Consider the following 26,376-nt stretch of genomic DNA (forward strand, 5'->3'; position numbering starts at 1 on the left):
GCTCGCTCGGAGTCTAACCGAAACTGCCGATGATGCCGATCGTTGACTTGCTTTACCGCTGGAATTCCATTCCGTTCCTGGCAGCTCTTCTGAGCTGAAAACTGAACGTCCTTGAGCGTGGCCGGCGAGCCGTACTGAAAACCGTGATCGTGGTGAAGTCAGATAGGCCCCGTATAAAGAAGATATGCTTTTCATCTCCTTCCCAGCTACGGTTGATAGCATCGGTCAGATGCAAGCTGCTAAAAATACAACCTGACAGCAAACCAGCAACGGCTCTGTACCATGTCCGATCCTCACATCAAACAAATGCAGAAAACAAACGATCATTCGAGCGAGATCGCGCGCGCGCACGCGTTGAAGCATAAAATTGACGCAGTCTTCTCTTTCGCGGTGCGTGGTGTGGATTATCATGTTGCTTTCGCTTGATCCCTTTGCTGGCAAAAGTTGGCTCGTCCGCGTGGTACGATGATACGCGCCACGAAAGACATCAACGCATTGCCAGGCGACGAACCCCTCTCTGCCTGGTGGCTGCTGTCGTTCATCGACACAAGGCATTATTGTGCGTCATTGTAAGGGCCGGAGAATGCAATCGATTTCCGACAGCAGTAGCCAGACCAGGACGCAGGAGACCGATCATCTTCCTTCCTCGGTCGGGCTTTATCTAGCAGTAGCAAACAGTAATAAAACATTGATATTTTTACGCCGTATATTGCGTCCGTTGCGGGATACGGTGGACGACCCAGGATAGACCCAGGCACCTGCGTCGTCCGTGGCTGTAAAGCGAAAACCTGCCACGTTCCATCCACCCGTAAGCGGTGATCGTGCCGTTACTATCCGGAGGCACTTTAAAAAACCCTCCCTTCGGTTCGAAAACGGGGGGGGGGGGGGAGGATGCCTGCGAACGCAAAAGCCGGCGCGAGGCTGCACAGGTTCAGGTTGGGACGGCAATGGCAAACCGGTTGTGGTATGGTTTGCAGAAAAATATAAAAAAACGCTCAAACACTCGCACACCCGATCACCACAATCATGATAGCACACGATGCTGTGATTTTCAAAACGTTTGAGGATGAGGGTGCGTGGAGCAGGGAGGACCAGCGTATGAAAAGGGGAAGGACGTTCGAGACAATCATTTGCGCGAGACGATAAGAAACCTGCCCAGCACGAGAAGAAGAAGAAAGATTGTCTTCACATAAAACCGCCTTGCAGCTCAAGACGAAAGACTTCAACGGCAGCGTAAGCAACGAACGCTTGTTTGTTATTTTTTCGGTGACACACCGGGACATAGTCAAGGTCGAAAGGAACGCTAAACCGGACCCGAACATAATGAGCTGGGGAAGGTATGTATTTGTGTGTGTGTGTGTGGTGAAAAATATTCGCAAACATTAACCGAAAACCAAGGCGGAAACATAAAATGCGCATGACTCATGATGGGGCTTGAAATTTCCCAACATATTATTCATCCTGAGGTTTCAACAGCCTCGGTACGGTACGCTAACGGGACAAGGATGCCATTTCGGTGATGGGAGTGTGATGCAATATGTTTTTGGGTTCTTCACTTTCCCAGGGGGCATAAATTAGACATTTTTCAACGGCGCAGTTCTCTCGTGGGGTTCAGAGACCTTAAGCGACTGGCGGAGTGAAACATTGGTCTCGAGATAAGAGCGTTTCAAGCGAAATCTTTCTAAAGAGAGATTTTTTGTACAGAACTAAATGTTTATATTTTCTTTCAATTTCAAGCAGCAATTGTTGGCGTTCGCTAGTCTAAACAACAAAACCCAGTGATCGTCGAACCATATCGGGGAAGCAGTTTTGAATAGGGATTCTGGTCCGCACAAAAAGCGATAACGTTAAGCCCCCTGCCAACAAGCACGTCGATCGTTTCTGTAATTTTCCAACAGTGAGGCGCACGATACAATGTGCGATAATCGTAGCTGCAGAGTGGAAGATAAGCTAAACGAGAAAAAACATCCCAGCCCAGTGAGCAAGCATAATGCTGAGCGCTTAAAGCCGCGATTGCCGTGGGCGAAACACCTGTGAACCCTTGCCCTTATACGTACGCGATCGTGCGTCCCTTATACCCGTGTGTGAGTGTTCATGTGTGTGTATACGATAATGATTCCCAAGGTCGTAACTCATAATCAACCTCAGTCCGTTTTCAACCGCTGAACTTCAGCTTCTGCTGTTGACCGAGGCGCACAGCATAAATCGAATGCAGTACGCACGATGGGGCATAAAGAAGATGAGCCTCCAAAAAAAAAAAAAAATGCAAAGAAGCAACATATAAACGAATCGAAAGCCGAGTAAAAGGGAAAACAAGGAAATTGGAAAGAAGGTAGCTGTTGGGAAGAACCCAGAAGCGGCCGCATTCGAGAGGCGCATGATCATTAAGGTCTTTTACAGGGCGTCCGATGCGCTTGAGCATAAAAGGAAAGCGCTGGATGAAACAAAACAGAACGAGACAGAACAGAACCGGGTGGAGGACTCCGGGTGGAAAGTGAACTTGCGCTTTCGAACCGTGGATAAGCGGAACGCGATGCGGCCGGTTTCGATTCCCAAGCTCGGAGCGAATCGAGCTCTCGTTAAATCATACGGATTAAACCTTAATTAAGTCGCCGACTGGAAGATCTTCGAAGTTGTACGTTCGTATGTGTGCGGTTCAATTCCAATCTCATTTTCCAAATCAAGAAAGCCGCCTATCTTTGGATGTGAAATTGGAAGCGAGAGTTCTAATCGTACCTTCACCCGGGGCCGTCGAATTCTTCAATCGATTTCGATGATGAGGGATGACCGCAAGATGCCGAGAGTCTGAAAATCGAAAGCAACTTCTTCCCTTTTATGATCGAATGATGGTGTGAAGTTTAGCGTAATAATATCTGGGTGTTGATTGGGTTGTAGGGCTGTGTGAACTCGAGGATTCAGTACGATGACCATCATTTTTCTGCCTGCAGTAAATCACTAGCCCGTCCACTCTGTGCGTGATGCGGGAGAGGTGATTAACATAGGGAAGTCCACAATTGAACTCACTAGACGAAGCAATAGGGCTCCCCGAACTGACCGTTATTAATTGCTCAACATGCACCGTGATCTAGATCCAGCTCTAAAAATAAAGAACTCCACCCCGAACTTCAAAGCGTTCTCCTGGTGGCTTCCGTTGCTGCTGGGACCATTCTTCTTCTGACACAGGATACTTTTACTGCCCGATTCCTCCGTGCTCCGGTGCGGCCACTTAAATCCCGGAAGTTGTAAATAAATTGCTCTAGCAAAACCAGCTCTCCAGCTCGTGATCGGTAGAAGAAAAGATCGTCTTATAGTTCGTTTCACTCGTCCACCTTGGTTCTCCCGTCCAGTCCCGAAGGAATCGTCGGGCCCGCTAATGAAGGCCACGGAAATACCAACTGAATCCTTCCTTTGTTCGCTGTTCCCGGTGTACTCGGTGGAAGAGAAGGTTTAACAAAACAGGCGAGTTCCAATGCGAAGATAGTGGAGTTTTTGTTTGTACAAACAGCTCGCCCAACATTCTCGAAGCTTTTGGGGATTGGTTTTTGATTATTATTTTTGCTTTTGCAAATAGCCAATCATTTCCTGAGACGCGAGATATGTAAGAGAGGTGAATGACTGATGAGGTGTGCTGCAAATTACTGTTTTGCAATCAATCGATTGGAGTTCTTACTCTGGAGAATCGTCCAAGAATTACTGATGCATTTCCTCGGTAAACTACGTGATGTCTAGACTCTTCTTGAGCAACGTTCGATGGCTTACGAATGCACCTGCACGTATCGGGTGGATAAATCAGAACGTGCACCGTATTCTAGACAGCTCCAAATGCATAACGATGTCAACAAACCCTGTCCGTCCAAGCTTCAGTTTGATCTCCTGCCGTTGATCTCCAATTCTTTCTTTTGGGTCAATCGTCGATCGTACGCCGGGCGGTTCCCGTGTTTGTACAGTCAAATCACGTGACAGTGACAGAGGTTTGTGTCCCGGGGCACGGGCGACAAGCGGTGAAGCGAGAAAATAAAAACACAAAGGAAGATCCTTCGCGGTTGTCACACTCAGCCTCCCAATGTCCCAAGTCAGGAGGACGGGCGGCGTGCTTAGGGTTGTCCCCCCCTCCGACGAGCCACATGATTAGATCTCGATTTCGAAAGGCCTGGACTGCAGGCAAATCGGTAATTGAATATTGAACAGCGGGAGAAAAGAACCGACCCGAAGGGGCATTGTCGTGGAGGCTCAGATTCTCCCAACTTTCGGGCAGGTTCCCTCCCAACACTGTCACCGCTACAGGCCACCGTCAGAAAGGAAAACCAGACGAACAAGAGATTCTTTGTGTTGTTGTCGTAGTCGTCGTCGCCGCCGAGTTTTTGTCACTCGGTTTTGTTTGGTAATTCGAGTCTGTTTCGGCACCGGTCTGTCAGATAGGGGATCGAGCCGTCGGAATAGTTGGTGTGGAGTTTAAGTTTTTTTTCTCTTTTCGGACGCTCGGTAAATCAGGAAATCTTTCCCTCGCTCTGTTACGTGCTCAGGATTGCGACGCTCAGCATTGTTGACATTATTTTGTGTTGTTTCGAGCGCTGGTTTCTGCTGGGAGTAGTGAGTCTTCAGCCTCACCTCGATACGCCAAACAGCCAGCTGTTAGGTACGGATAACAGCAAATCCTATTTCTGAAGCCTTTCACCGCCTCCAACAAGAGTAAACTCGATATCGGAGAGTTCTCGAGATCCGCATAGCGAGGGCCGCCCGAAAAATGCCAAGTACGTACGATCGGGTACGAGCGAGGGCACTTGTTGTTCCTTGCTACATCTTCTCCACACTTGGCATTCCAGCTCGAGAGGTGCCTTCGAAAAGGCTACTCTACAATCCACCACGATGAAGAAACAGAGAGACAGAGATAGCCTGGAAAAAGGCCTCCATTTCACAGTCGAAAAAGGCTCCTCGATTGCACCTAGTGTAGGGCGCTTCCAGCTCGAGAGGCACCAACTGGCGGCAGCTCTGCAGGTGCCGGTGGCCATGATGGGGCGAAAATTCGACCGCAAACAGTCTACACTTGACGTGAGTTTAGAGTGAAAAAAAGCAGTAAACATTCACTTGCTGCGTGTTTGCGTTAGGGAAATGATGTTAGAAAACGGGGTAACGAAAGCCACAGAGCCACAGAGATTTTTTGGTTAGGTTCAAGAGGAATTTAGAACCTGCCGAGTGGCGAGTGAGGTTTTTTTTTAAAGGAATATGTAGACGCCACCGACTTACAAACATAAACCCAAACCTCCGCTTCGGGTTAGGAAGGTCGAGCAAGTCAAGTGGTGGGGGCTTGCTGCTTCTCTCGTTCTCCGACATAATTTCTTCGGTAAACATTGAACCATATTTTTTTATACCTTCTTGTTGTTGTTAAGGCCTCGTTTCTTTTTTTCTTTACAGTTGAGCGAGATTTTGCTGTGCAACAAGTTTAGACTTGCGAAGCGCTCTATAATCCAGCACCGCTACTTGTCAACATCGCACGTTCTCGCGCCTTCCGCACCGGATCCGGACCCTGTTCCGTTACTAAATATGAGCCTGGAGAGCGCGTTCGCGCGCGCGATGGGAAGGTTAAGTTTGGAAGTATAAAGTCGCACTCGCCACACGGGCGCAAAACAAAATGCAAAAAGCAACACCCAAAACAGACAGACAGGCAGACACGGTTGAGCACGATTGGGGGTATCACCATAATCTTATCGCCCGAGACAGACGGCGCAAAGCAAACCAGTTTGCTTGCGAGCGCCCGGCTCTCATCGGTGACCGTGTGGCCTAATGGAGAAGGCGTCGGACTTCGGATCCGAAGATTGCAGGTTCGAGTCCTGTCACGGTCGAGTGCAATATGTTTTTTTACTTAAAAATGCGTAGACATGGAGTTATTTTTCCTCTATTCGCTTTGTAGTCACAGAGACAATTATTATTTAAACTCGTTTTTAAGTTAAACTTTATTTTATAAACTCATCAAGAAAAATCACAATTCGTTTCATTTTAAAATCAACTTTCACTCCGTGGTCGTGTTATATTCCTCCCCAAAAAAGCCTTCCTGGAAGTGGAGAAGTTGACGCCACTCACGATAATAATCTGTGCTGTGTTCGCCAGCTTAAACTTTCCGGGTCGATCGGAACATTGATATCCGCCACAGACAAAAAAAAAACCGCCGTCCAGAATCTCCTTCTCACTTCCTTGAGTGGATATCACGCTGCCGGGTTTCATGTTTGAAGGATTTTTTTTCTACTGATTCAGCTTAGGGGTCTCGGGCTAATCCATCTGCCAAGGTCATCGTGCCGTTTTTTTTTCTTTCACTAGAGGTTTTGTTAGGTTTTCGTTTATGGGTGAGGTGGATATAATCTGAATATTATATTCGAAGAAGGGTTAGCCAGCCATCACCTTAAAGGTTGCTTTACGCAAGAAGCAGGATGCGGCCAGTTTTTTTTCGGCCAAAAAATCAATTTTCGGGGTAAGATGCAGAATCATCAGTTCCGTTCCGCTAGTTAACATTTTATGTATGCATCCCGGGGCGAAATATCAGCCGGACAACTTTCTTATCATAAATTCAACCAACAAAACGGATACAAATGTGTGCTCGGTGATCACCAACACACACAGAGAGATGGAAGAAGAAAAAGGGAAATGTTTTAACACTTCTGCCGTAAAACCCCACAACCAGATCTGTCGCCATTTGTCGCCAACGAAAATGTCCGAAATGTTTGCCATATCTTGGCAGGGTTTCTTTTTACTCGCGAGGCTCCGACGACGTGATACTTATGCCAAAAACAGGATTTTAGATGTCGTCTGATATTCGAGCAGGAGAGAGGGGTCGACATTTTGCTTGACCAACGAAACCCCACTACGCGTTCCTAGACCTCTGGGTTCCACTCCTAGCGGTGGTGAACTTTATCCGTGTCTCCGTTCCGGCTGCGACAAAAAGATAGTCCTCCGTAGTGGCGTTATGTGTAGCAGCTAGAGTTGTTATAGATTTTTGTTTCTCCGCTCTTTTTTTTTACCAATTGTCAAACGACCACATTCTCGTGCTTGGGGAATGCTTTACGGGTAAAGCGCGTTCAGATTCAACGGGCGTGAAGATGAAAGCCGCCACGAGACGTGTTGTGAGGTGAAGGATGAGGTGTAGAAAAAGTTTTCACTTTTCACTACGAGGCATCTACGAGAAGGTGGCGAGGAAACGGCTTCGAGACGCAGGGGAATGTGCGTTTTCACTGCTCGCTGGCCATTAAATGATGTCCACAACCGTGGCGCAATTGGAATGAGATGTGTCGTTGGAAGCGGGATTGCTGCCTTTTTTGCGCTCTCTCCCTATCTCTATTAATGCGACAAAACGGTGCGTATTGCATACTTGCAGGATGGAAGAAAGAGAGTTAAAAAAGAGCTGTAAAAATGCGGCTCTAAGTGGTTTACCGGTTGGCGCGGTAAGCATCAAACAAATCTTTGTACCCCGATTGCCGATATCTTACTCTCGTCTTGCGCAATATTTCCAATTTCCTTTATCCAAAAAAGTCCCTGGTCCCTCTCTCGGTCAACGTGGTCGGTGGAGTGTAAAGGAAGACCCTCGCTCACTTCCTGTAGCGGCGCAACTATCGTGTGCATTTTTAAAAACACATTTAAAAATTCCAAAAACCGCCTGGATGTAGGGCCGAAAAGGCCACCACCCTATCATTACCGTAACCGATCAGAGCCTCTTCTGCAGCGTTCTTTATACGCCCGGCTCATTCAAATGGTAATTACACGCGTCGTTTCGGAATTTTGGCAAATGATCCGCATCTCGTCGCCTTTCCGTGCTCAATTGCACATTTGTACTTTCACGGTTCCCTGTACGGGGATCTTATTTTCTTGAAGAAGAAGCGATGATCCTCCCAAAGTATCTGACACGATCGTTTGAATGGAAGGAAACGGACTTTCTTCCATTTTTTTTTCTCGAGAACTGCAACTTCATCTCCAGATGATGTGCATGTGGTTTGAAGATCTCGGTGTGTCTTGTTCGCGGCGAGCCTTCTTTGCCATGCAAATGCACACCCCGACCCGAAATTCTTAAGCGATCTCTGTACCTAAACAGGAAGCCGCATCCAGACCACCACGATCGTGAAACACAAGGCAGAGCACACATTGCATGAATGGGAAGTGAAGCTAAATAAAGCAACAAAAGAAGGGGGGAAAACATGTGTTCCTGTTTCGCACACCAAAACGGACGCACAAAAAGGTCCTTGAACGAGTTGCAAAAGGCCTCTTGTTCCCTCTTGGAGAGCAAAAAAACAAAAACGGTTACATATGCTCGCTAATAACAGCTCCTTTTCTTCGCATTTTTCATTCCATACGGATAAAAATCTGGTTCAAAAATCCTGTTCCAATTGCTCTAATTGCAGTTTTTCTTTTTGAAAAATCCCCGGGCTTCTCTGTGGGCGCCACGTGCGCAGAGGGACCACGAAACAAGCTGGTGTCGGATGAAAATCGATCAATCCTTGGCGGGGTTTTCTGTCGTTTCTTGCAGCCAGAGTATGCGAAACCCTATTTTTAAACCGCCACCAATGTTGAGTAATTGTACCTTTAGGATGCGCCCATACACACACACACACACACACACACACACACACACACACACACACACACACACACACACACACACACGCACATTCATGCAAACGTGTCCGTGTCTCACAGGTGTGTTTGTGTGGATCCGGTTTTCCGCGGTTTTCCACCCCAGTTGGGAGTCGTGATTGAGAGCGAGCTCGAGTTCGAAGGGTGTTACCATGGAATGGGGTAACCCTAAGGGTTGTCCAAATGTGACGGCCACACTCGCGACATATGACATTGGTACGCGGTGGTACGTGCGTGTTTATTATTGTATTTAACTGCAGTATTCGAACTAGGGTATTCGGTACTAGTTCCAGGCACCCATACAAAATTATTCATTCTGAATACAGCGCGGCTGAGGCGCATGTGTGCTTCGTGCACTCGAGCCCTACGTTAAACGCTGTGATGTGATTGAAACCGATAAAAGAGCCGGGAAAAACAGAAGCGAAGGAAGGAAAAATGCAATGTCTAGCAATTACAAAATCCTTCTCGAACCCTTTCCCCACACGCGTGGTAGCATTTTTTTAGACCAGCATATGGGGCATGCCTGATCAATAGACTTTGATAAAAACAGCTATTACCGGCTCGGGTTCGGTTTTTTCGCAATTGAAACAGTTGTTGTACTTAATTACCTATTATTGCACAAAAGTGCACGTGCCCGATATCTTGTAAGGCAATATCAAACAGCGGGATGGAAGTTCTTTTGCAATTGATGATGTAATGGAGTAGCAGATCGGACAGTAGATAGAAACATCTATTTAATTGTCGACTCGATTTTTGAATAATGGGGATTTTTTTTAGAGGGAGTTCCAAGCAACATAACAATCTTGATGCTTCATTATCTTTTCAAAAATATTTTAGTTGAAAAATAATGTAAAAAAGATTGTGGAGGAAAGATTAAAATTAAATAATTAATTTGGTGGGAGGAGATGGGACATACTCTATTATGAGCCATTGAGCCACAACTAAGCTATCAAGACGATTTAAATTCTCGCGCAATAATATTACCAAATCCCTCAAAGCGATTTGATAATCCTCTTTTTATTACAATTAAAACTTTTTTTGCAGAAAGTGCCTTTAAATACAACAAAAAAATTTGGTGGGAGCAGCGCCATGTAGTTTATTGTGAGCTATAGAGTAAATTTTATCCTTCGATACTCATTTGAACCACGAAAAAGGTTTTTAAAAATCAAGAAGTAATAGCATAATTCAAAAATCGACTTATCGTAACCCAAAGTGAAACCTTTTCCTCCTCTAAAAACCTATCAATGATGATGCAGTTTCGCTTTCAGCATCCTTTTAAACTGTTCAGGCCAAGCAACGCAAAACCAAGAAATGCAACAACCCGGTTGACATCTTGCAACCACATGGTTGAATGGTTTGGGGGAAATCCACGAGAATTTTCTCACTCTCCGCAGTGCATTATTCCATCCGGTAGTGCATGCTGGGCGAGAAAAAAAAGGTCACACAGGTACCTTTCCAACATCCGAACAAAAACAACAACAAAAAAACGAAGATTCTCCCAAACGGCCTGAAGAGAATGCCTGGGAAGGTGATCGTAGGTAGAAGGACTGAAATAAATCTAATCCCATCCCATAAATAACGACCAAATGGGAGCACAAAGCACGGCTCTGACCGAACAGATTTAGAGAAGTCGTACGCCCATACCTACGTTTGGAGTGCCTTTCGGCGAGGTCACAGTTTACCTGCCCAGGATTACGATCGTACCGAGGGGGGGAGAGAAAAACTAAAAGCTGACTGCAACTTTGAAGAGACCTCTCGTGCTGCGGGGTAAGAATGTTCTAATTTCTACCCACAATTAAATTTCCCCTTTTTTCAAACTTCAACATCCAACACACTCCGATGCCGATCGATCGTTAAGTAGCGTTTAATGTGCTAAATGTAGCTTACCTGTTATGGCGCCCGAGAACTTGCCATCTGAAGCTATTACCACAGCTATTACAATCACTCGTAGGAAATCTTCGAAGGTTAATATTTTCAGCTTTGAATTTCGCTTTCACGCAATGACACACCGGAAAAAAAAGCGTTTTCACCCTTTTAACACCCGTTTCGGGGTTAAATCTTCGATCCACACGATCACCACAAACAATTTTTGCCCAATATCACAACACTCACTTCCGAGGGCCGATGGGTAATTATTCGTTTTGCTTCTCTTCGGCAACCACGACCTCGAATATTCACCGCTTTTGCACTGGTTTTTTGCAAAAGTGGAAAATTTTCTCACACACACGCACACGCACAGCAATTCGATCGTTTACCTTTCAAGGATCAAGTTGAGGTACGATTGACGCACTGATGAAAGTAGGAATATGAAAAAAGCATTAAATTAAGGAAAGAAGAAATATTGCAATTACAAACAATGAAAGCCTTCACATAAAGAAAAAAAAAACGATGAAAAAAGGAAAATTACAAAACACTCCAAAAACCACACACACACACAGGCACTCTTGTAACCCTTCATTACGGGGGAGATTGGTTCACGAAAATAATGTGCCTTTTTTCACTCTACATTATTAATTCCGAGACCTTTTTTTGTTTGTTTGGGCACCAACATTTTTCCACATGCATATTGCAGCCTCTTTTCCGGGGGCGCCACAAGCACACGATCACAATGCGAGCGGTCGGGCAGATGGAAAATCAATCCATTATTTTCGAGCGAAATCGATGATCACGGGTTTCGGACGATCGTCGATCGTCCACTACCTGGCTGCAACAAAACACCCCCATGCAGATGAAGATCGTCATCTCACTTACTACACGCTACTGGAAAGCATTTTTTTTCTTTGTTGTCGGCGTCGGAAAAACGAGCATTTTCTTTCATTTTTTTCCTTCTGTTCTTCTGTGTGTGCAGGTGGAGAAACCAAGCAATTTGCCCGTGTAGGAAACCCCGTTTTGCAAAACATTAGCCAATCGTTTTTCGCGAAAAGGGGGGTTGGTTAGGGGGGCGGGAAATTTGAGGTTGAAAATTGTGCGGCACCGATCGGATTCAATCCTGTTTTGCGTGGTGGATGGAAGACGATTGGCACTGGCAGTGAAATTTTGCACCCCGAAAAAATACACATACACACACAAACTCGATAATTGCAACGACAATTGCAATCAAAGTAAATACAAACGCAAAGCACGCACACGATCATATGCACACAGCCTAAAACGTTTTTTTTAATCTTGTTTTTTGCTCCTTTTATTTTCTTGCTTTGAAAGGAGAGCTGTTTGGTGTTTTGTTTTTTCTTATTTTCGCAAGGATAATTTACAACACACACACAACACAAACACCACACATCACAGATGGAATAATATCACGTGCGTTTATGCGGTACACAAACACGCGCACGTCCGCACTATCGTCGCATAAACGCACGGACTGTGTTACTATGGTGACAATTACTTGCAATTAAATGATTAAAATCAACCCATTGCGGTCGCGATGACTGATTTGCATCTCACTTCATACACGCAGACACACCACTCTTCATATCCAAAAACACTTAAACACGTAGCACTTTACCTTTTGTTTTGCTGAACGGGAAAATGTTTATACTTTATTCGCTTGTGCCTGTTGTAAAAGACGCACAGCAAGGTCCACGCGCCCTGTGCCGGTAAAAGGCGCTACACACGCAGCGATACGCGCTCGTTCCGAACGAGAGTTGAACACGAAATGTTCGCTCGGTCTGTTGCGGCGGGCCGGTTCGGTCGGTCGGTCTGCCGTACGCTTTACGGCTACAGTGCGTGACAGAATTGTAGTGCTGTTTACCACTGGTATGATGTTGTCCCTCTATTTTTATTTTATTTTGTTTGCATTTTTTTATTCATGAAGGATGGGCTGGCCGTTTTGTTGTTTGCCATTTTTAATAGTTATGAAATTTTTAAAAATAATTTATTCATAAAGAACAGGTCGGGGCATATTGTTTAAAACTAATTTACAAATAATAATACACGTTGCACGTTAGTTTGGATAAGTTTGCTCCTCCGTACCGAGAAAGGGCTGGGTGTGCTCGGTTGCTTCAAAAGATTAAATTATGAGAAATCAGTTTAGAAGAGTGATTTTTTTTTTTTTGTGATTTAGTCCTTACAGTGAGTATTATTGTAGTTTTAATAGACACCGTTATGCTGGTGGTTATATATTTGTGTTTTATCGAAGATTTTGTATCGTAACAATGGTTTAAGATAGTATAAAAAATAGGAGTTTCTTTGTCTTTGACATGCCCCAGTTACGATTTAAACATAGTAAATTTGAAGCAAATTTAAAAAGTTTTTTTTTGTTTGATACTGTTTTGAAGAATGTTTTGAGCAAGTGCTTCTTGAGTATCAATTTAAAATAAATTGATTTTTTAAATTAATTATTCTTTAAACGATCTCTACAGACATGCACAAAGGAAAATTCAGTTTTCAGTCCTGCATTTCACGATATGTTCGATGTTTCGTTCCACAAGGGTTCGACACCTTTGCGTTCAAGAGAGCACAAAGTGGTGAGAGAGATACGATACGAGAGAAGCTGGAAGTTGCATCAAATCTTCTCTCATCGCATGCTTCGGGATTTGGAATTGTTAGATAATTGTAATGTTTTTAAATGCTGATTAACAACACTTTTTAATTGATTTTTTTGGTATTAATCGTCAGTGCACGAGAAAAAGATTCAAATAAGAGACATTCAAAATAAGAAAGAAAATTATCGCAATATTTTTAAAAGAAAATTGTTTAATTCCTAAGAAACAGGATCAAGGGATCAGGATAAAAAAGAACACTAACGAATAGATTCAAACCAACAAAATAAATTATTTCATTTAGCATTTTGTGGTCAAAGCTTCAGAAATGGGACTAATTATTTCCTTCTCATCGAGCATCGCACCACATTCAACATAAAATGCGCCACGAATTAGCTCCGTCTCGAGAGGATGCTGGGCGAACCAAAGGATTAAACCCACACCGGAAGCAGCACAGTGAACAAGAACAGAGAAACGTGCCATATCGTACATTTCACACAAATGTGCCGTAATGTTTTACCTCCATTTTTCCATTGGCTGTGGTAGGTTCATACACACGTCCGGCCTAATTGACTCTTCTAACGAAAATCTCGAGGGAGCTGCTGTAAGGGTAGCTTTCACGAAGTACGTATATGAAACGTTTTTTTCTGGATGTCGCGCACAAACAGGTGTATGCAGCATTGAAACGTTCGTATGTGTGCCACTTACGCATGATTCTTATTGTTTCAGCTCAGTAAAAATAGACAAGTCCTTTTTGGCTTATTTCTTTCGTGAAAGAAGCATTGTGCAGGACGAATCGTCCTACGCTAGAACACCGAACCGAAAGGCCTTAAGTGCCTCGAGAACGAACAATGGCCCGTGTCTTCCGCGTGTGTGCAAGCCCACATGTGGTGCATCTCTTTTTTCTTTCGAGTTGTTCATTCTTTTATGCAAAGCATTTACAGCACGGAGAACAGCACATTCGTACTGCAATGCATTGCCTTACTGCATGGTCGTTATTTCAAAGAGCGATGTGTTTGTTCAACCGATTAGCGACTGTACGCGAGACATGGTTTATTTTCTTATATGATGACGTTCGGCCAGCATCCAAGCAGCAGCAGCAGGGGCTTTTATGTGTTGATGAAATGTTCCATATGTCTGGTACCATTCAGGACGGCAAAACCCCGCGGAAGGATTATTTTGAATCCTGTTGGGTATAGTTAATGTAAACAATTGTGTCTCAGTTTTCTTTTCGATGTGTGCTTTTCTACGCATCATTAACGATTTTGTTAGGGAACTGGAAGGATAAGGACTTGCAAGTCGAAACTACTCTATGAGAGAAGTTATTTAAATTACGTTATCATGTGTAAGTAGATATGGGGACAGCGAAGGAATCGTATCCTTGCAAATGCTACGTGCTAGCGGTATGGACCAAATGGAACCTGCATTAACGAGCCATTAGTCCTCATATTATTTTAAGCAATGATTCAAAAGGCAAGGATTGTTTTAGAGTTGTAGTTCTTTTTGCCACTTTAATACAAGGTGACCTTCTGCTTCGAATCTACTGATAGGGAGAAGTTTCTTTGTAAATTCGGGTCTCTTACGATCGCGAGGCTCGTCAAACCCACCGCTGCGATTGGGCCTAAGGCAAAAAATTATCTTCTGTAGCTGCCCTGATAAAGATAAAAATCATATTTATCAATATAAATATAAGGTGGAGAGAAGGCGCAACATAAGTGAACTAAAATAAGACGAATAAATTGAAAAGTAAAACGAAAAGAATAGACAGAAATTCCGGACGGGTAAAACTTGCACCGCCACCGCCATGAGTAATTCTGTTTTGTATTCCATTTTCGTAGATTTTATAAAAAGAAATAAAGACAATCATGTAAGCCCCACTCATATTCGAATCGACTTTCATAAATTTTTAGATGTCAAATGTTTAAAATACGACTCCGCTTTCTGTGGCATACTGAAGGGTTAATTTATGCTGCGACATCAAGGTACTTCAAACTGAAAGCATATTTTCTAACCACCTTGACCGACATGCCGCAAACGTCAACCCCCATCGCATACTGTCAAATGCGAACGAAAGCAAAAGCTCCGTGTCCACGACGCAGAGCATAACATCATTTTTTCACAATTTATTTTTCTCTCAATGAAACAACCCTTTTTGGAGTCTATTTGATGTAACCAACATATTAAAAAAACGTTTTACTTTGTGTTAACAATCGAAATTGCAAAAACAGTCGATTACAACACCTGTTTGCACCCCCAAAGCAGCATTTTCACCTGTGGCGATCTCGCGACACGTGTAGTCGCGGCCTAACACGCGCAAGTGTCTCGACGTGGGGTTGGCTGTCAAAACAAAGAGATCAACAGAAGAAAAACGGGATCGTCGCCGCTGTTCCGTCGTCAATCGCTGGGACAGGAAGCTGGGCGCTCAGTGGATGGTTGTGGTCCGGGGTTCAGTGAAACAGGTTCTTCGGCATTCGGAACAGTGCTCTTCCCAGTTTTTCCATTCGAAATGTTGCGACGACAACATCAGCATCACACCTGCTAAGACGCACAGAACTCACGGGCCGGAGTTGATTCGCTTGAAGTTCTTCCCGTTGAAGAGTTGTTACGTGGGAGTGTGTGTGTATGTGTATGTGTGCTTAATGTGTACAGTGTTCTACGTTGAAACAAATTCCGTCCAATAACAAATTTATCCGCAATCTGAGCCTAAGTCGTGTTCCCAGCACAATAGTGTACCTACCAAAAAGGGGTTGAAAAAGTCAAACGGAAGCGGCCAACAATACACGTGCGTGTATTTTTTATATTTCTGTGTCTGTGCCTTTGTGTGTGTGTGCAACCCGCGTCACAATCGAGTTTCCGATTCCGCTCAGGTGTGAATGGTGTGCGGGGACGTTCTGATGACGTTGTTGATCTTAGCACGGAAATACCACCGACGATGTGCCAAGTGCTGCTCCGGTGTGACCGTGAACCGTGCGTGATTGACAAGATTGTTGTACTGGGAGGTCGTCACCTCCCACTTTGAAGACGCCCAGCAGGCGCTCCGCTTTTCCCGTTAGAAATCTGCGTGTCTCGTTTGCGTCCGATCGTTTGCCCCTAGGCACAACCTTCCTCCACCGATCCCGATTTTCAATCAAAAGGCGAGCAGAAGAACGGGAAGAGAGACACGGCCAGCGGGCAGCAAACCATCCCCAAAAACGCAGGTCCCCCGAAAAGGGTGAAAGGAAACGCCGTCTTCTGACGAATGAAGGTAAGTGTCATTGGGCGAAATGGGGGGAGGAATAGAGGAATGGGAGGGCGGGAAGGAGGAGAAGAAGGAAAATAGGTGAGTCCCTAAAGTGCTCCAATTTTGCGTCCATTCACTCACTGTACACTGTAGTTCCGCGCTGCCGTGAGATGAGAGTTGGGGTGAGATTCCGAGAACAGAGGATCGTGACATTTGGCTTAACCCTCGGGCAAGTCGCGCAGTCGAAGAAGAGAATGTCAGCAAACGTACAGCGGTGGTGGTGACTGCATGTTTGCGTAATTGGTAGCGGTATTTTCTGAATCATTTTTCATCCCAGCCAGAGAAGAATGCAACAACTGCCTGACAACTTCATTCCGTGGGCCCTTCACGCGCGAGAACCTTTATGCGCTTGCGGGCCCTTCTCATCTGTCATCTCGGGTGGAAAGCCTACTTGGATCGCTGCGCTGCACACGGTGTACCGTTTTGATGGAGATGATCGATTGAGATAATTCTTGCTCGCTCTTCCACGATGATCGCTCTCTCTCCCTCTCTCGCTCGCTTTGTTTTTTCCCCCTTGAGTGCTTGATCCATTGTTAATGATCAGGCCGCGATCAGCATCAACTTGCTCTAACCTGAGCCAAGGGACCGGACCAAAAGGGAAATCAAATCGTTTCACCGTTTGCTTCCATTCGCGTCGAACCGCGATATCAAATGTCGTCTGCCTGCTTACCTTTGGATGTGTGTTTGTGTGCGTGCGTGTGTCACACAACCCACCCTGGTAGGCAAAAACCAACGGTCAATGTAAATATAGTCCCCCCGCGACTGTTTTTAATATGCTACGGTCGTCGTCGTCTTCCTCCGCGTGGCTTTATACAACGCCATATTGTTACCTCCTTACAAGACACCCCCTCGAGAAGGGTGGTAGTAAAGTGGACACACACACACACACACAACCCCCTTGGCCGTCCAAGACGCGGTTCTGCGACGACAGTCGACCTTTTCCAATTGGCACACACAGAGATTATGCCCGATCTGAAAGTGTCTCGCCGCCTGGGAGAGGGTGCGCTGCTGTTTTGGGCGATTTTTTATGTTTTGTTCGTTTCGTGATCGTCCCTCTTGTCGGTACCTTGTCTCGCGAGTGCGCCGGGTCGAAACGGGGTTCCTTTGTTTTGAAGGAGCAGGTTTACACACCTGGCGAAACGACGGAGAAAAAAAAAATACAATCGAGCGAGGTGGTGAATGTTGGCCTCCGCGAGGTGAATGTCACCCAAACCCGCTTCTGGATTGTACAAGTCTGTGTGTGTGTGTTGTGTGTGTTTGTCTGCGCTGGACATAACAAACACCCGGAATGAGATCATTTTTTGGGGACACGAGACGAACCGCCCCAAAGATCAGGATCAGGTTTAAGGAGTTGTTAAAAATAGAAGGTGCAAGAATGTTGAATAATAATCCAATTTTTTAATTGTACATGAAGAGATTTTTAATTTTTAGTTTTGTTTTATGTTAAAAATATTTGAAGTTTATCTGAGTTTTCTGAAAATCCTCTGTGGCTCCTTTTTGGATATTCATTGAAAATTCGTAATATTCGGGCTTATCAGGTCGAGAAATAATCGTCCACATGTTGTTCTTGATCTCGTAAACCGATGGTGAACCGAGGCTATCCGATGGCCTAGTGGCAGCATTGCCGGTTGCTACTACGGAGAGGCTGATATCAAATCCATTCTGGATCGTTCCGTCATACGAGTCCCTAGGCCTCCTCCAAGGTAAACGGGGGCAAATCAGGCCAAAGGAAGTAATAAGTATCCTGCCTTGTCCAAAATTGAGAAGAATAATATCAATTTATGCTATTTATATATGGTAAGTTAATCAAAAGTGATTATTGGGCAATTAATTTTGAAGATTGCACGTGAAGAATCAGTACTAGGATCAGTAAAGTAAAATGCCTAGCAAAGCTATTCTAAATGCACAATTAATCCCTCAAGCTTCTCGGAGAGTTCCAACAATCTATTAGAACATTATAATTGCGATCTTTAAGCGTAATTTGCATACCTTCAGGCGTTGCGATCCTAGACAAATTTGTACAAGCATTGGTTTCTCGCTAGAAACACTTTGCTAGCTCATAGAGATCATTGAACTCTCTCCTTAAAGCCTTCAGAATTGAAGGTCTTTAACTTTCTGCACGATATTTTTTCACATTCACCCAATCAAAAGATTGTTTGTAAAATTATAAATACTCCAACCCGCATCTCCCGACATGATTTTTCCTCCTGGCGATTAATTTGTAACGGGCATGGGCAATACTCTCTCGCGAACGAGCGCCCTTGTTACGTGTAGCTGTGGTTTGTCTCTACCACTCGCCACGCGCAGCCAGCGAAGAAATTAAAACTAGATCGTGTCGAGGAAAAAGTGACTTCGTAGGCAACTTTTTCTTCTTCCCCCCCCCCCCCCCCTCAAGCCACCCAATAACCATGCGCACTTCCACCTGTTCCCTTATTTCGAAGCCCCATCTACGGGTACGGGTAGGTAGGCTAGGCCCTTTGCGATGGATCGGTGGTGATCGGTGCTACTGCGTCACCGTTGAGAGCACCTTGCCCGGTGCTGCCAGTGTAGTGTTGTGTATGGGGGGGGTGGCACGAAACGAGGCAAGTCGGCAATTGGAAGAACTATGACGAGGCGTAACGGTGACCATAATGAACACAGCGCAGCGCGAGAAAAGGGCGCTAGCCCGCGTGCGTGTGTGTGTGTGGATGGGGGGTTGGGAAAGGCGAAAGAAAGCGGGAAAGGGAGCAGCATCGTTCGCCTCTCGAGTGCGCCTCGCGCGTGTAAAGTTCAATGAAATCTATCAAAACGGGCTTCCAATCTTTCGCCACGGGAGAGTGGGGAGCGAGTGACCAGCGGTCGACGTCCGCGTGAGCCATCCCTCCCTTTCCCCCCCCCCCCAACTCGTCTCGTTCGCCCCTCTTTTCTCGCTCCACTGAAGGTGACCGTGTTGAGGTGCATGGGGCCCGAGAAGAGGTGTGCATCATCATATATAGCAGGCGGATAATGTGGACGAATATGGTGCACTATGAGCGTTGATGGAGAGATCAGATTGATCCTCGTACTAGATTGTTGTGAACAAAAAGAAGTCGGTAAAATTTTTTTTTTTATATTAAATTATACTGCTTTACCGTTAATTAGATGGAAGAAAATATTAATTCTTTTGATAACTGATATGCATAATCACAGGTGTTTACAGATTCTCCATAGCAATATGGCTTCACGATCAAGTGTAGATCATCAATTTCTCAGACATCAATTTTAAGTTTTAATCTAACTAAAGCTTTTTATCTGAAAGAGGGCTTATCTGGAAAAAGGATATCCAACGTGGTTATGTGTACAAGTTCTCAAGAGACCTCAACATTGGTTTCAGAAGTAGAACTTAGAAGAATATTCTCTTATTCAGAGTTGAATTAAGTAATCTTGTAAAGCGGTGTCCTAAAACAAGAACAACTTCGTGTACAGCTTCATTAGCTTTTTAACGCCTCTTATAGCTCCAAGAGCTCCAAATAGTTCTGAGAGATATAGGCTTATTACTTCCCAGGGCACCACTGCTCCTTATGCGGATAGCTTCACTGAGCATCGATCTGTGTTATCAGTATCCTACCTGCCAGAACTCAGGGACTTAATATATTTGCCAAAAGCCACTTTTTCGTATTGTAAATATTACTATGAAGGAATCCAATTAAGTAGTCTCGCTAGCTTCTAGAACTAGAACTAGGCAGAAATATTTCAAAATAATGGTGCCATGGCATGATTAAATTTCCTCCAAAGGCATCAAGAAAGGGCGACAGCGTTCAATTCTCCCTTTTACTTTGCCTTGTCCTAAGTCCGATTTTTCTTTAGTAGACGTTATGAAACTTTTCCTTGCTTTGAATTGAAGTCTCTCCAATATTTGCTAAACAAACATTAAGTTAATTAAGCCCTTAGTCACCGTTGCTGTCTGGCTAATTCCAACCTGCACTCATCATCAGGTCTCGCGATTCCTCCAACGCGAAGAAAAAAAAAAACATTATTCCACGCACATTCCTACGAAACTGTGTACGGAAGGGGGCAAAAAAAAACGTTCCAAAGCAATTGACCGTATCGCATCGATTCAGGTGCAATAATCTTTCCATCAGAGCACAGCAACATTGGCCGTGGCCCCCGTACCAAGAGCGAAACACGGTGTAAAACGGTGGTGCGTGGCGAATGCAGGTGGCAAATGCAACACAGCACAGGTCTCTGCAGGTATGTGTGTCTGTGGCTAACCTTACCCGTTCGCCGTGCGCGAGATTATCGGGATGGCCGAACCGGGAACCGCTCCAGAAGCATCCCTTCAAATTACGCCCACTGAACAGTAGCTTGCGACCGGTGAGGGAGGGAATGGGAGGAAGGTTGGAACCAGCCAGCCAGCCAGCCAGCCAGCCAGCCACCGAGACCGAGAAGATGCGCACAGCCAACCATCCAGAGAAGTAATGTTAGATCGCGGTGAACGCCGCGGGATAGAGTGGGAAAGACGCGCGTAAGCGGGAAAAACGCACGGCCAGAACACCAGAAGCGTCCAGAGCTTTGACCTCTGTAGTGTAGTGGTAGTGGCAGCTACCGGAGGATCAGACCGGTGTGGAAGAGGATGATGATGATCGTGTTGATGATGTAACGTTCTCTCGCTTCGCAAGGGTTAGTTCCCGACCGGAGGCAGCGGGCTGGAATTCTTTGTGCATTCTATCTTGCTCTTCGTGCTCTTCCCTACTCCCTCTCTCTCTCTCTCTCTCTTGCTCACTCTCTCTCTCTCTGTTTGGTACCCTTTCGAGCGCGTAGGTATCGAAGGGTATCGTGGCAGCAGCAATCATTTCCATTAGGCACCGTGTACCGTACGGACAGCTTTTTTTAGTAGCTATAGCGCAACAGGTGAACGTCGGAGCGTTGGTTGGAAAAGTTGGAAAGTCGATCAACGCACTGTGGGACACGTTAACTGCGATCGAGGCGCTCCCAGTTAGTGATGGATTTTGGGAGTTCGAGGTTCTGCTCTAATTTTCCATTCGACGAATAAATTATCACAATTTTTAACATTTTCCTTCCCTCCGCTTCTCTCTCTCTCTCTCTCTCTCTCTCTCTCGCTCTTCCAGATTATGAAACTAGAGGGAGGCATGCATCTCCAGCAGCAGCTTAGCGGTGGCTCCGCAGCCCACGGTAATCTCCTCGAGGACAAAGCCTTCCAATCGTCGCACCACCAGCAGCAACTGCAGCAGAACAGCGTCAGCATCGAGCTCTGTCTGGTGTGTGGCGATCGTGCCTCCGGCCGGCACTATGGGGCGATCAGCTGTGAGGGCTGCAAAGGCTTCTTCAAGCGCTCGATCCGGAAGCAGCTCGGTTACCAGTGCCGCGGGTCAATGAACTGCGAGGTGACGAAGCACCACCGGAACCGGTGCCAGTACTGTCGGCTGCAGAAATGTCTCGCCTGCGGAATGCGCAGCGATTGTATGTATCTTCGGGGCGGGGAGATGATACGGATATTGGCTACGTTGCGTCGTGTGTTGATGCTTACGTTTTGGTTTCCTTCCTGCAGCCGTCCAGCATGAGCGTAAACCGATCATCGACAAGAAGGATGGCCAGATGGGACCGAACCCGAACAGCAAGTACAATCCGCACAGGAACAAAGAGTACCATCACAGCAGCTCCGGTGGAAAGGGCGAATCGAAGGGAACAGCGGCGAGTTCAGCCTCGGCGTCCTCTTCCGTATCGTCAGCTGCGGCGGCCGCCTCCTTCCTCAACTATCTGCCCGGGTTTAGTTTGGCCGATTTTACCGCAAACCTAAGCAAACGGACGTACGGTGATAAGTCGATCGGGCGCGATGGTGGAGCACAGACGGAGCGGACTGGCGGCTCTTCCAGCTCGGTGGGGCATCAGTTTTCACCCGGTGGTGCTGGGTCTGTTGTTGGAAGTGGGCCAGGCAGTGGTGGAATGTCTGGTAGTCCGTTCGGAAGCTTGCAATCGCTTAAGATGGAGGTTCCCGATCGGCAGCCGGGATCGGATCTTGGAAGTGTGTCCACCAGTGCGGCTGATTCGATTGCGGCACTGATCGGGTTGAATACGACGGCAGCCGTAGCTGCGGTAGCGATGTCCAGTGCAACGCTCGGTGGGACGACTCCCAGTGCTGCGGCAGCAGCAGCTGCTGCAGCTTCCCTCCTCGGTGCCGATACAGCCGGCAGCAGTGATGGTGGGACTGGATTGCGAGGAAGTGGTTCAAATGCATCCCCTGGCGGGGCTCACTTTCCCTCGCTTGCGATGGATACCAGCGATGGGAGCTCGCTGGATAAATCGATGCTCTGCAGCTCGCTCGAGTTCATCCAGAGCATGGAGCAGGAGCTGAACAGCAACCTAAACAACAACTTCGGTATTAAGTCGGAGCTAAACAGCAGCAGTGAGGAGGTGTGCCTCGAGTTCGATTACGGTGGAATCGGGCGGGGTGAACCCGTGCTCACCGAGAACTGTACGCACTTCGACATACAGGTGCCGAACGTGCTGCCGAACTATCTGAGTGTGCATTATGTGTGTGAGACCGGGTCGCGGTTACTGTTTGCTACGGTGAACTGGATGAAGAAGAATCACGTCTTCCAGATGCTAAGGTGCGTTGTACGGGGTATGCAATACGGGAATGGCAAGTGGTCTAACGGCTATGCTCCTTCCTCTCCATAGTGATGGATTTCAAGGTGAGCTGGTGCGCCAGGTGTGGCCGGAACTGTTTATGATCGGGTTGGCGCAGAGCAGTGGGCAGCTGTCGTTCAACACGATCATGCTGGCACTGATCCAGTACATGAAGACGGTCATCCTGAACAAGAAGTATAGCGTCGATGTCATCAACTACCTGAAGAAGTACATCCTGTTGATACAGGAGTTTGTGAACGATCTGCAGAAGATGAATCTGACCGACCAGGAGTACGCGTATCTGCGGATGCTGTCCATTTTTAACCCAGGTTCGTTGATTAAAAATATTCCGAAGGAATTATAATCCTGCCATACAATGTCGTCAAGCGACTAGAGCTTCTAAAGATCTGAGATTCTAAGGGCCTCGCAATTTGATGTTCATAACGGTGTCGAAATCTCCCGCGATTCCAAGACATTCAGAAGAGAACGTTTCAAAATCGGACAGTGGATGTCGAAGTCCCAAAAATTCTGTAGTATCGATTTTTAGTATTTTAGATCCTTCCAAAACCAATTTTATAACTTCCAAAGACTGGTGGAAAAAGTCTTCGGTGGAGTAATCGTGACAGAATCTCGTAGACTTAATTTACTTTTCCTTACTCGCATACCTAAATAATTCATAATCTCAACTTCCTTATTCCATTCCTCCACAGATAACGCCCTGCAAGACAAGGAAAAGAATCAACACCTGGCAAAGCTGCAGGAGCTCATACTGACCGAGTTCCGGGACTACTATCGGGACCGACACGCCCGCCTGGCTAGTAGCGAAAGTGAGGAAAATCTTCGCGCCACCGAAGAGGAGGAAAACGATGATGATGAGGTGGAGTACTACGAGCGTCGCACCCAGAACCGGCACCATCGCCATCCGCACCACCGGCAGCAGCGGGCCGGCGGTGATCAGTCGCAACCACCACAGGGCTGTGAGCAGCGGTTGATGAAGCTGCTGCTGAAGCTACCAACACTGCGCGCCCTTAACTCCAAGTGCGATCTGGAGGATCTGTTCTTTAACAATCTGATCGGCCAGGTACAGATCGATAGCGTGCTGACGTACGTCATGCAGACGAACGATGGAGCCGTTTCGTTTTCGAACCTGGTACAGAAGTATGAGCCGGTCGGGGGCAACAACAGCAACAGTAACAACGGCATCCCGATGGACAGCGATGAGTAGTAGTAGTGGTAGTAGGTAGTAAGGAGGGGCGCGTATTGTACTGAAGAGACTGATTTGATTGGCGTTTTTTGTCTTTCTTCCACCGCGCAGTGGCAGTTGTAAATGTGTTGATCCCGCCCCAAAATGGCGAAGGCAGCTTAAGCAAAGTAAAGGGGTTGGATACGTTTACCACTATCCCTTGAGTGCACGGGCCGCTTAGTCTATTTTAATCCGCTTTTAGTCTGTTTTAAAGATTTTTCCATTTTTAAACGCACGTTCATCCTCTGAAAGAGATGCACGAGCAGGTCTAGCTTTCCCGTTTGTTTTATCCTGTTTACTGATTTCAACCGATTTTAGGATAACAATTTCGTTCTAGAATGAGTAGTATTATTAGATTTCTTTTATTTCGCTACAGGAAGGACGATGATTTAAAGCGATACTTAGTTGTGAATGATTCTAGCCACTTTCCCTCTAGGGGATTTCATTCTAATCCGTGCATTTGGAACACATTTGTTTCACCCACAATGGCGCTTTTGTGGAATCCCCTGGATCCAACACACATATACACATACAAAAAAAAAAAGAAACTTAGCGAGCAAACATGTATTCCGTACCTGAGGCAGTAGCAGCAGCAGTAGTTGTTAAACCCGACCCGTTTGCTCGTAGAAAAAGTGCGCAAAGCGAACCGTCAAACAGTGCAGTACATTTTTATGTATAGAAGGCACTAAAAATTATACATTTATATGTAGTGGTGGTTTTCGAGCGAGAAACAACAAAAAAACCAGGCAATATTTAGAAGTTTAAGGCTCGCATCAGGTTTTGCGTCCCAGAGACATTGGCCTCTTGTTTGTTGACGGCAGCCAATGTGTAGGTTATTTATCTATCTAAACGTATACACACACACAGCACGTACGCATGAATGTGTAACAAGTATTGAGAGGAGTATTGCTGCATAGTTTATATAGCATATTGTACGATTTCGAAACCTTAAACCCTCCTCAGCAAACCCACACACACACCGATACGACAATATGTCCTCGACGCGTAGCAGGATCGAATTTAGATCACACAGGGGATTAGAGTTTAATGGCAGTACGCAAACAAAACGAAACGAAACGAATAAACTTTACTGTAGCGTTGTGACGCGAATGTTAGACAATCTACTCCACGAACGCTCCTCGTTGAATATTTGAAGTTGCCCTCGGCATCCGTAATATCGCGTTAAGCGGCAGATGCTGGCCTAAGTTGATGACATGGATATCGTTAAGTAATTCGACAGTATTGGCCTATCACGAGAGGAACCCTAAGTAGTAACTGGACTCTGGTGACTGGAGCTTTGGAGACATGGACTTTGGTATCGTGGACTCTGGAGACTTGGACGCAGGAGACAAAGACTCTGGATACATGGATGCTGGAGATATGGACTCTGGAAATAAGGTAATAAGGACACTGAAGACTTGGGCTCTGGAGACTTGAGCTATGGAGAGTTGGGCTCTGGAGTCTTGGGCTCTGGAGACTTAGAATCTGGAGACATGGACTCTGGAGACTAGAACTCTGGAGATATGGACTCTGGTGACTAAGACTCTCGAGACATGGACTTTGGAGATATGGACTTTGGTTTCGAGGACTCTGGAGACTTGGACGCAGGAGACAAAGACTCTAGACACAAGGACGCTGGAGATATGGACTCTGGAAATAAGGACTTTGGTAATAAAGACATTGAAGACATGGGCTCTGGAGACATGGACTCTGGAGAAAAAGACTCTGGAGACATGGACTCTGGAGACATGGACTCTGGAGATATGGACTCTGGTGACTAAGACTCTGGAGACATGGACTCTGGAGACTAGAACTCTGGAGGTATGGACTCTGGTGACTAAGACTCTGTAGACTTGGGCTCTAGAGACTTAGACTCTGGAGACATGGACTCTAGAGACATGGACTCTTGAGACATGGATTCTGGAGACATGGACTCAGGAGACTAGATCTCTGGAGATATGGACTTTGAAGACATCGACTCTGGAGATATGGACTTTGGAGATAAGGACTATAGGAAAATGAATTATGTCTTAAAGAAGTATTCGTCCTTCCTAGCTGCGTATGTATGAACCATTTGGGGATCGCTATAACGACGAGATCAACGAGCTGTACCAAGTAAGTAAGTAAGAGAGTATTCGTTTCTTTCAGTACAA

At 45.9% G+C, this 26,376-nt stretch overlaps 2 protein-coding genes and 1 non-coding gene across 3 annotated transcripts in view; 2 read left to right on the forward strand and 1 right to left on the reverse strand.

Moving 5' to 3' along the window:
- LOC118514666 (serine-rich adhesin for platelets-like) overlaps window positions 1-12,404 on the reverse strand; it is a 64,120-nt gene extending 51,716 nt beyond the window's left edge. The window contains exons 1-2 of the mRNA XM_036061707.1: window positions 12,119-12,404; window positions 10,501-10,902 (exon numbers count right to left, since the gene is read on the reverse strand). The gene's annotated coding sequence lies outside the window, so the exon portion shown is untranslated. The remainder of the gene's footprint in view (window positions 1-10,500; window positions 10,903-12,118) is intronic.
- On the forward strand, window positions 5,768-5,840 carry Trnar-ucg. Its single transcript has one exon. It is a non-coding gene; the product is annotated as a tRNA-Arg (tRNA).
- Window positions 12,405-15,433: 3,029 nt separating the features above from the next.
- LOC118514673 (nuclear hormone receptor HR78) lies at window positions 15,434-25,356 on the forward strand. The gene is made up of 5 exons (XM_036061716.1): window positions 15,434-16,338; window positions 21,462-21,813; window positions 21,902-22,961; window positions 23,032-23,309; window positions 23,691-25,356. The coding sequence occupies exons 1-5, from the start codon at window positions 16,333-16,335 to the stop codon at window positions 24,203-24,205; spliced, it is 2,211 nt and encodes a 736-aa protein (XP_035917609.1). The 5' UTR covers window positions 15,434-16,332; the 3' UTR covers window positions 24,206-25,356.
- Window positions 25,357-26,376: the final 1,020 nt, after the last annotated feature.

Source organism: Anopheles stephensi, chromosome 3 (assembly GCF_013141755.1).
Source record: "Anopheles stephensi strain Indian chromosome 3, UCI_ANSTEP_V1.0, whole genome shotgun sequence".
NCBI classification, from domain to species: Eukaryota; Metazoa; Arthropoda; class Insecta; order Diptera; family Culicidae; genus Anopheles; species Anopheles stephensi.

What these genes read in the sequence shown, in the direction of transcription:
- LOC118514673 (XM_036061716.1), top strand. An exon ending in CTGCGGAATGCGCAGCGATT is followed by an intron (nt 21,814 to 21,901) that starts GTATGTATCTTC and finishes TCCTTCCTGCAG; the next exon opens with CCGTCCAGCATGAGCGTAAA. An exon ending in CACGTCTTCCAGATGCTAAG is followed by an intron (nt 22,962 to 23,031) that starts GTGCGTTGTACG and finishes TCCTCTCCATAG; the next exon opens with TGATGGATTTCAAGGTGAGC.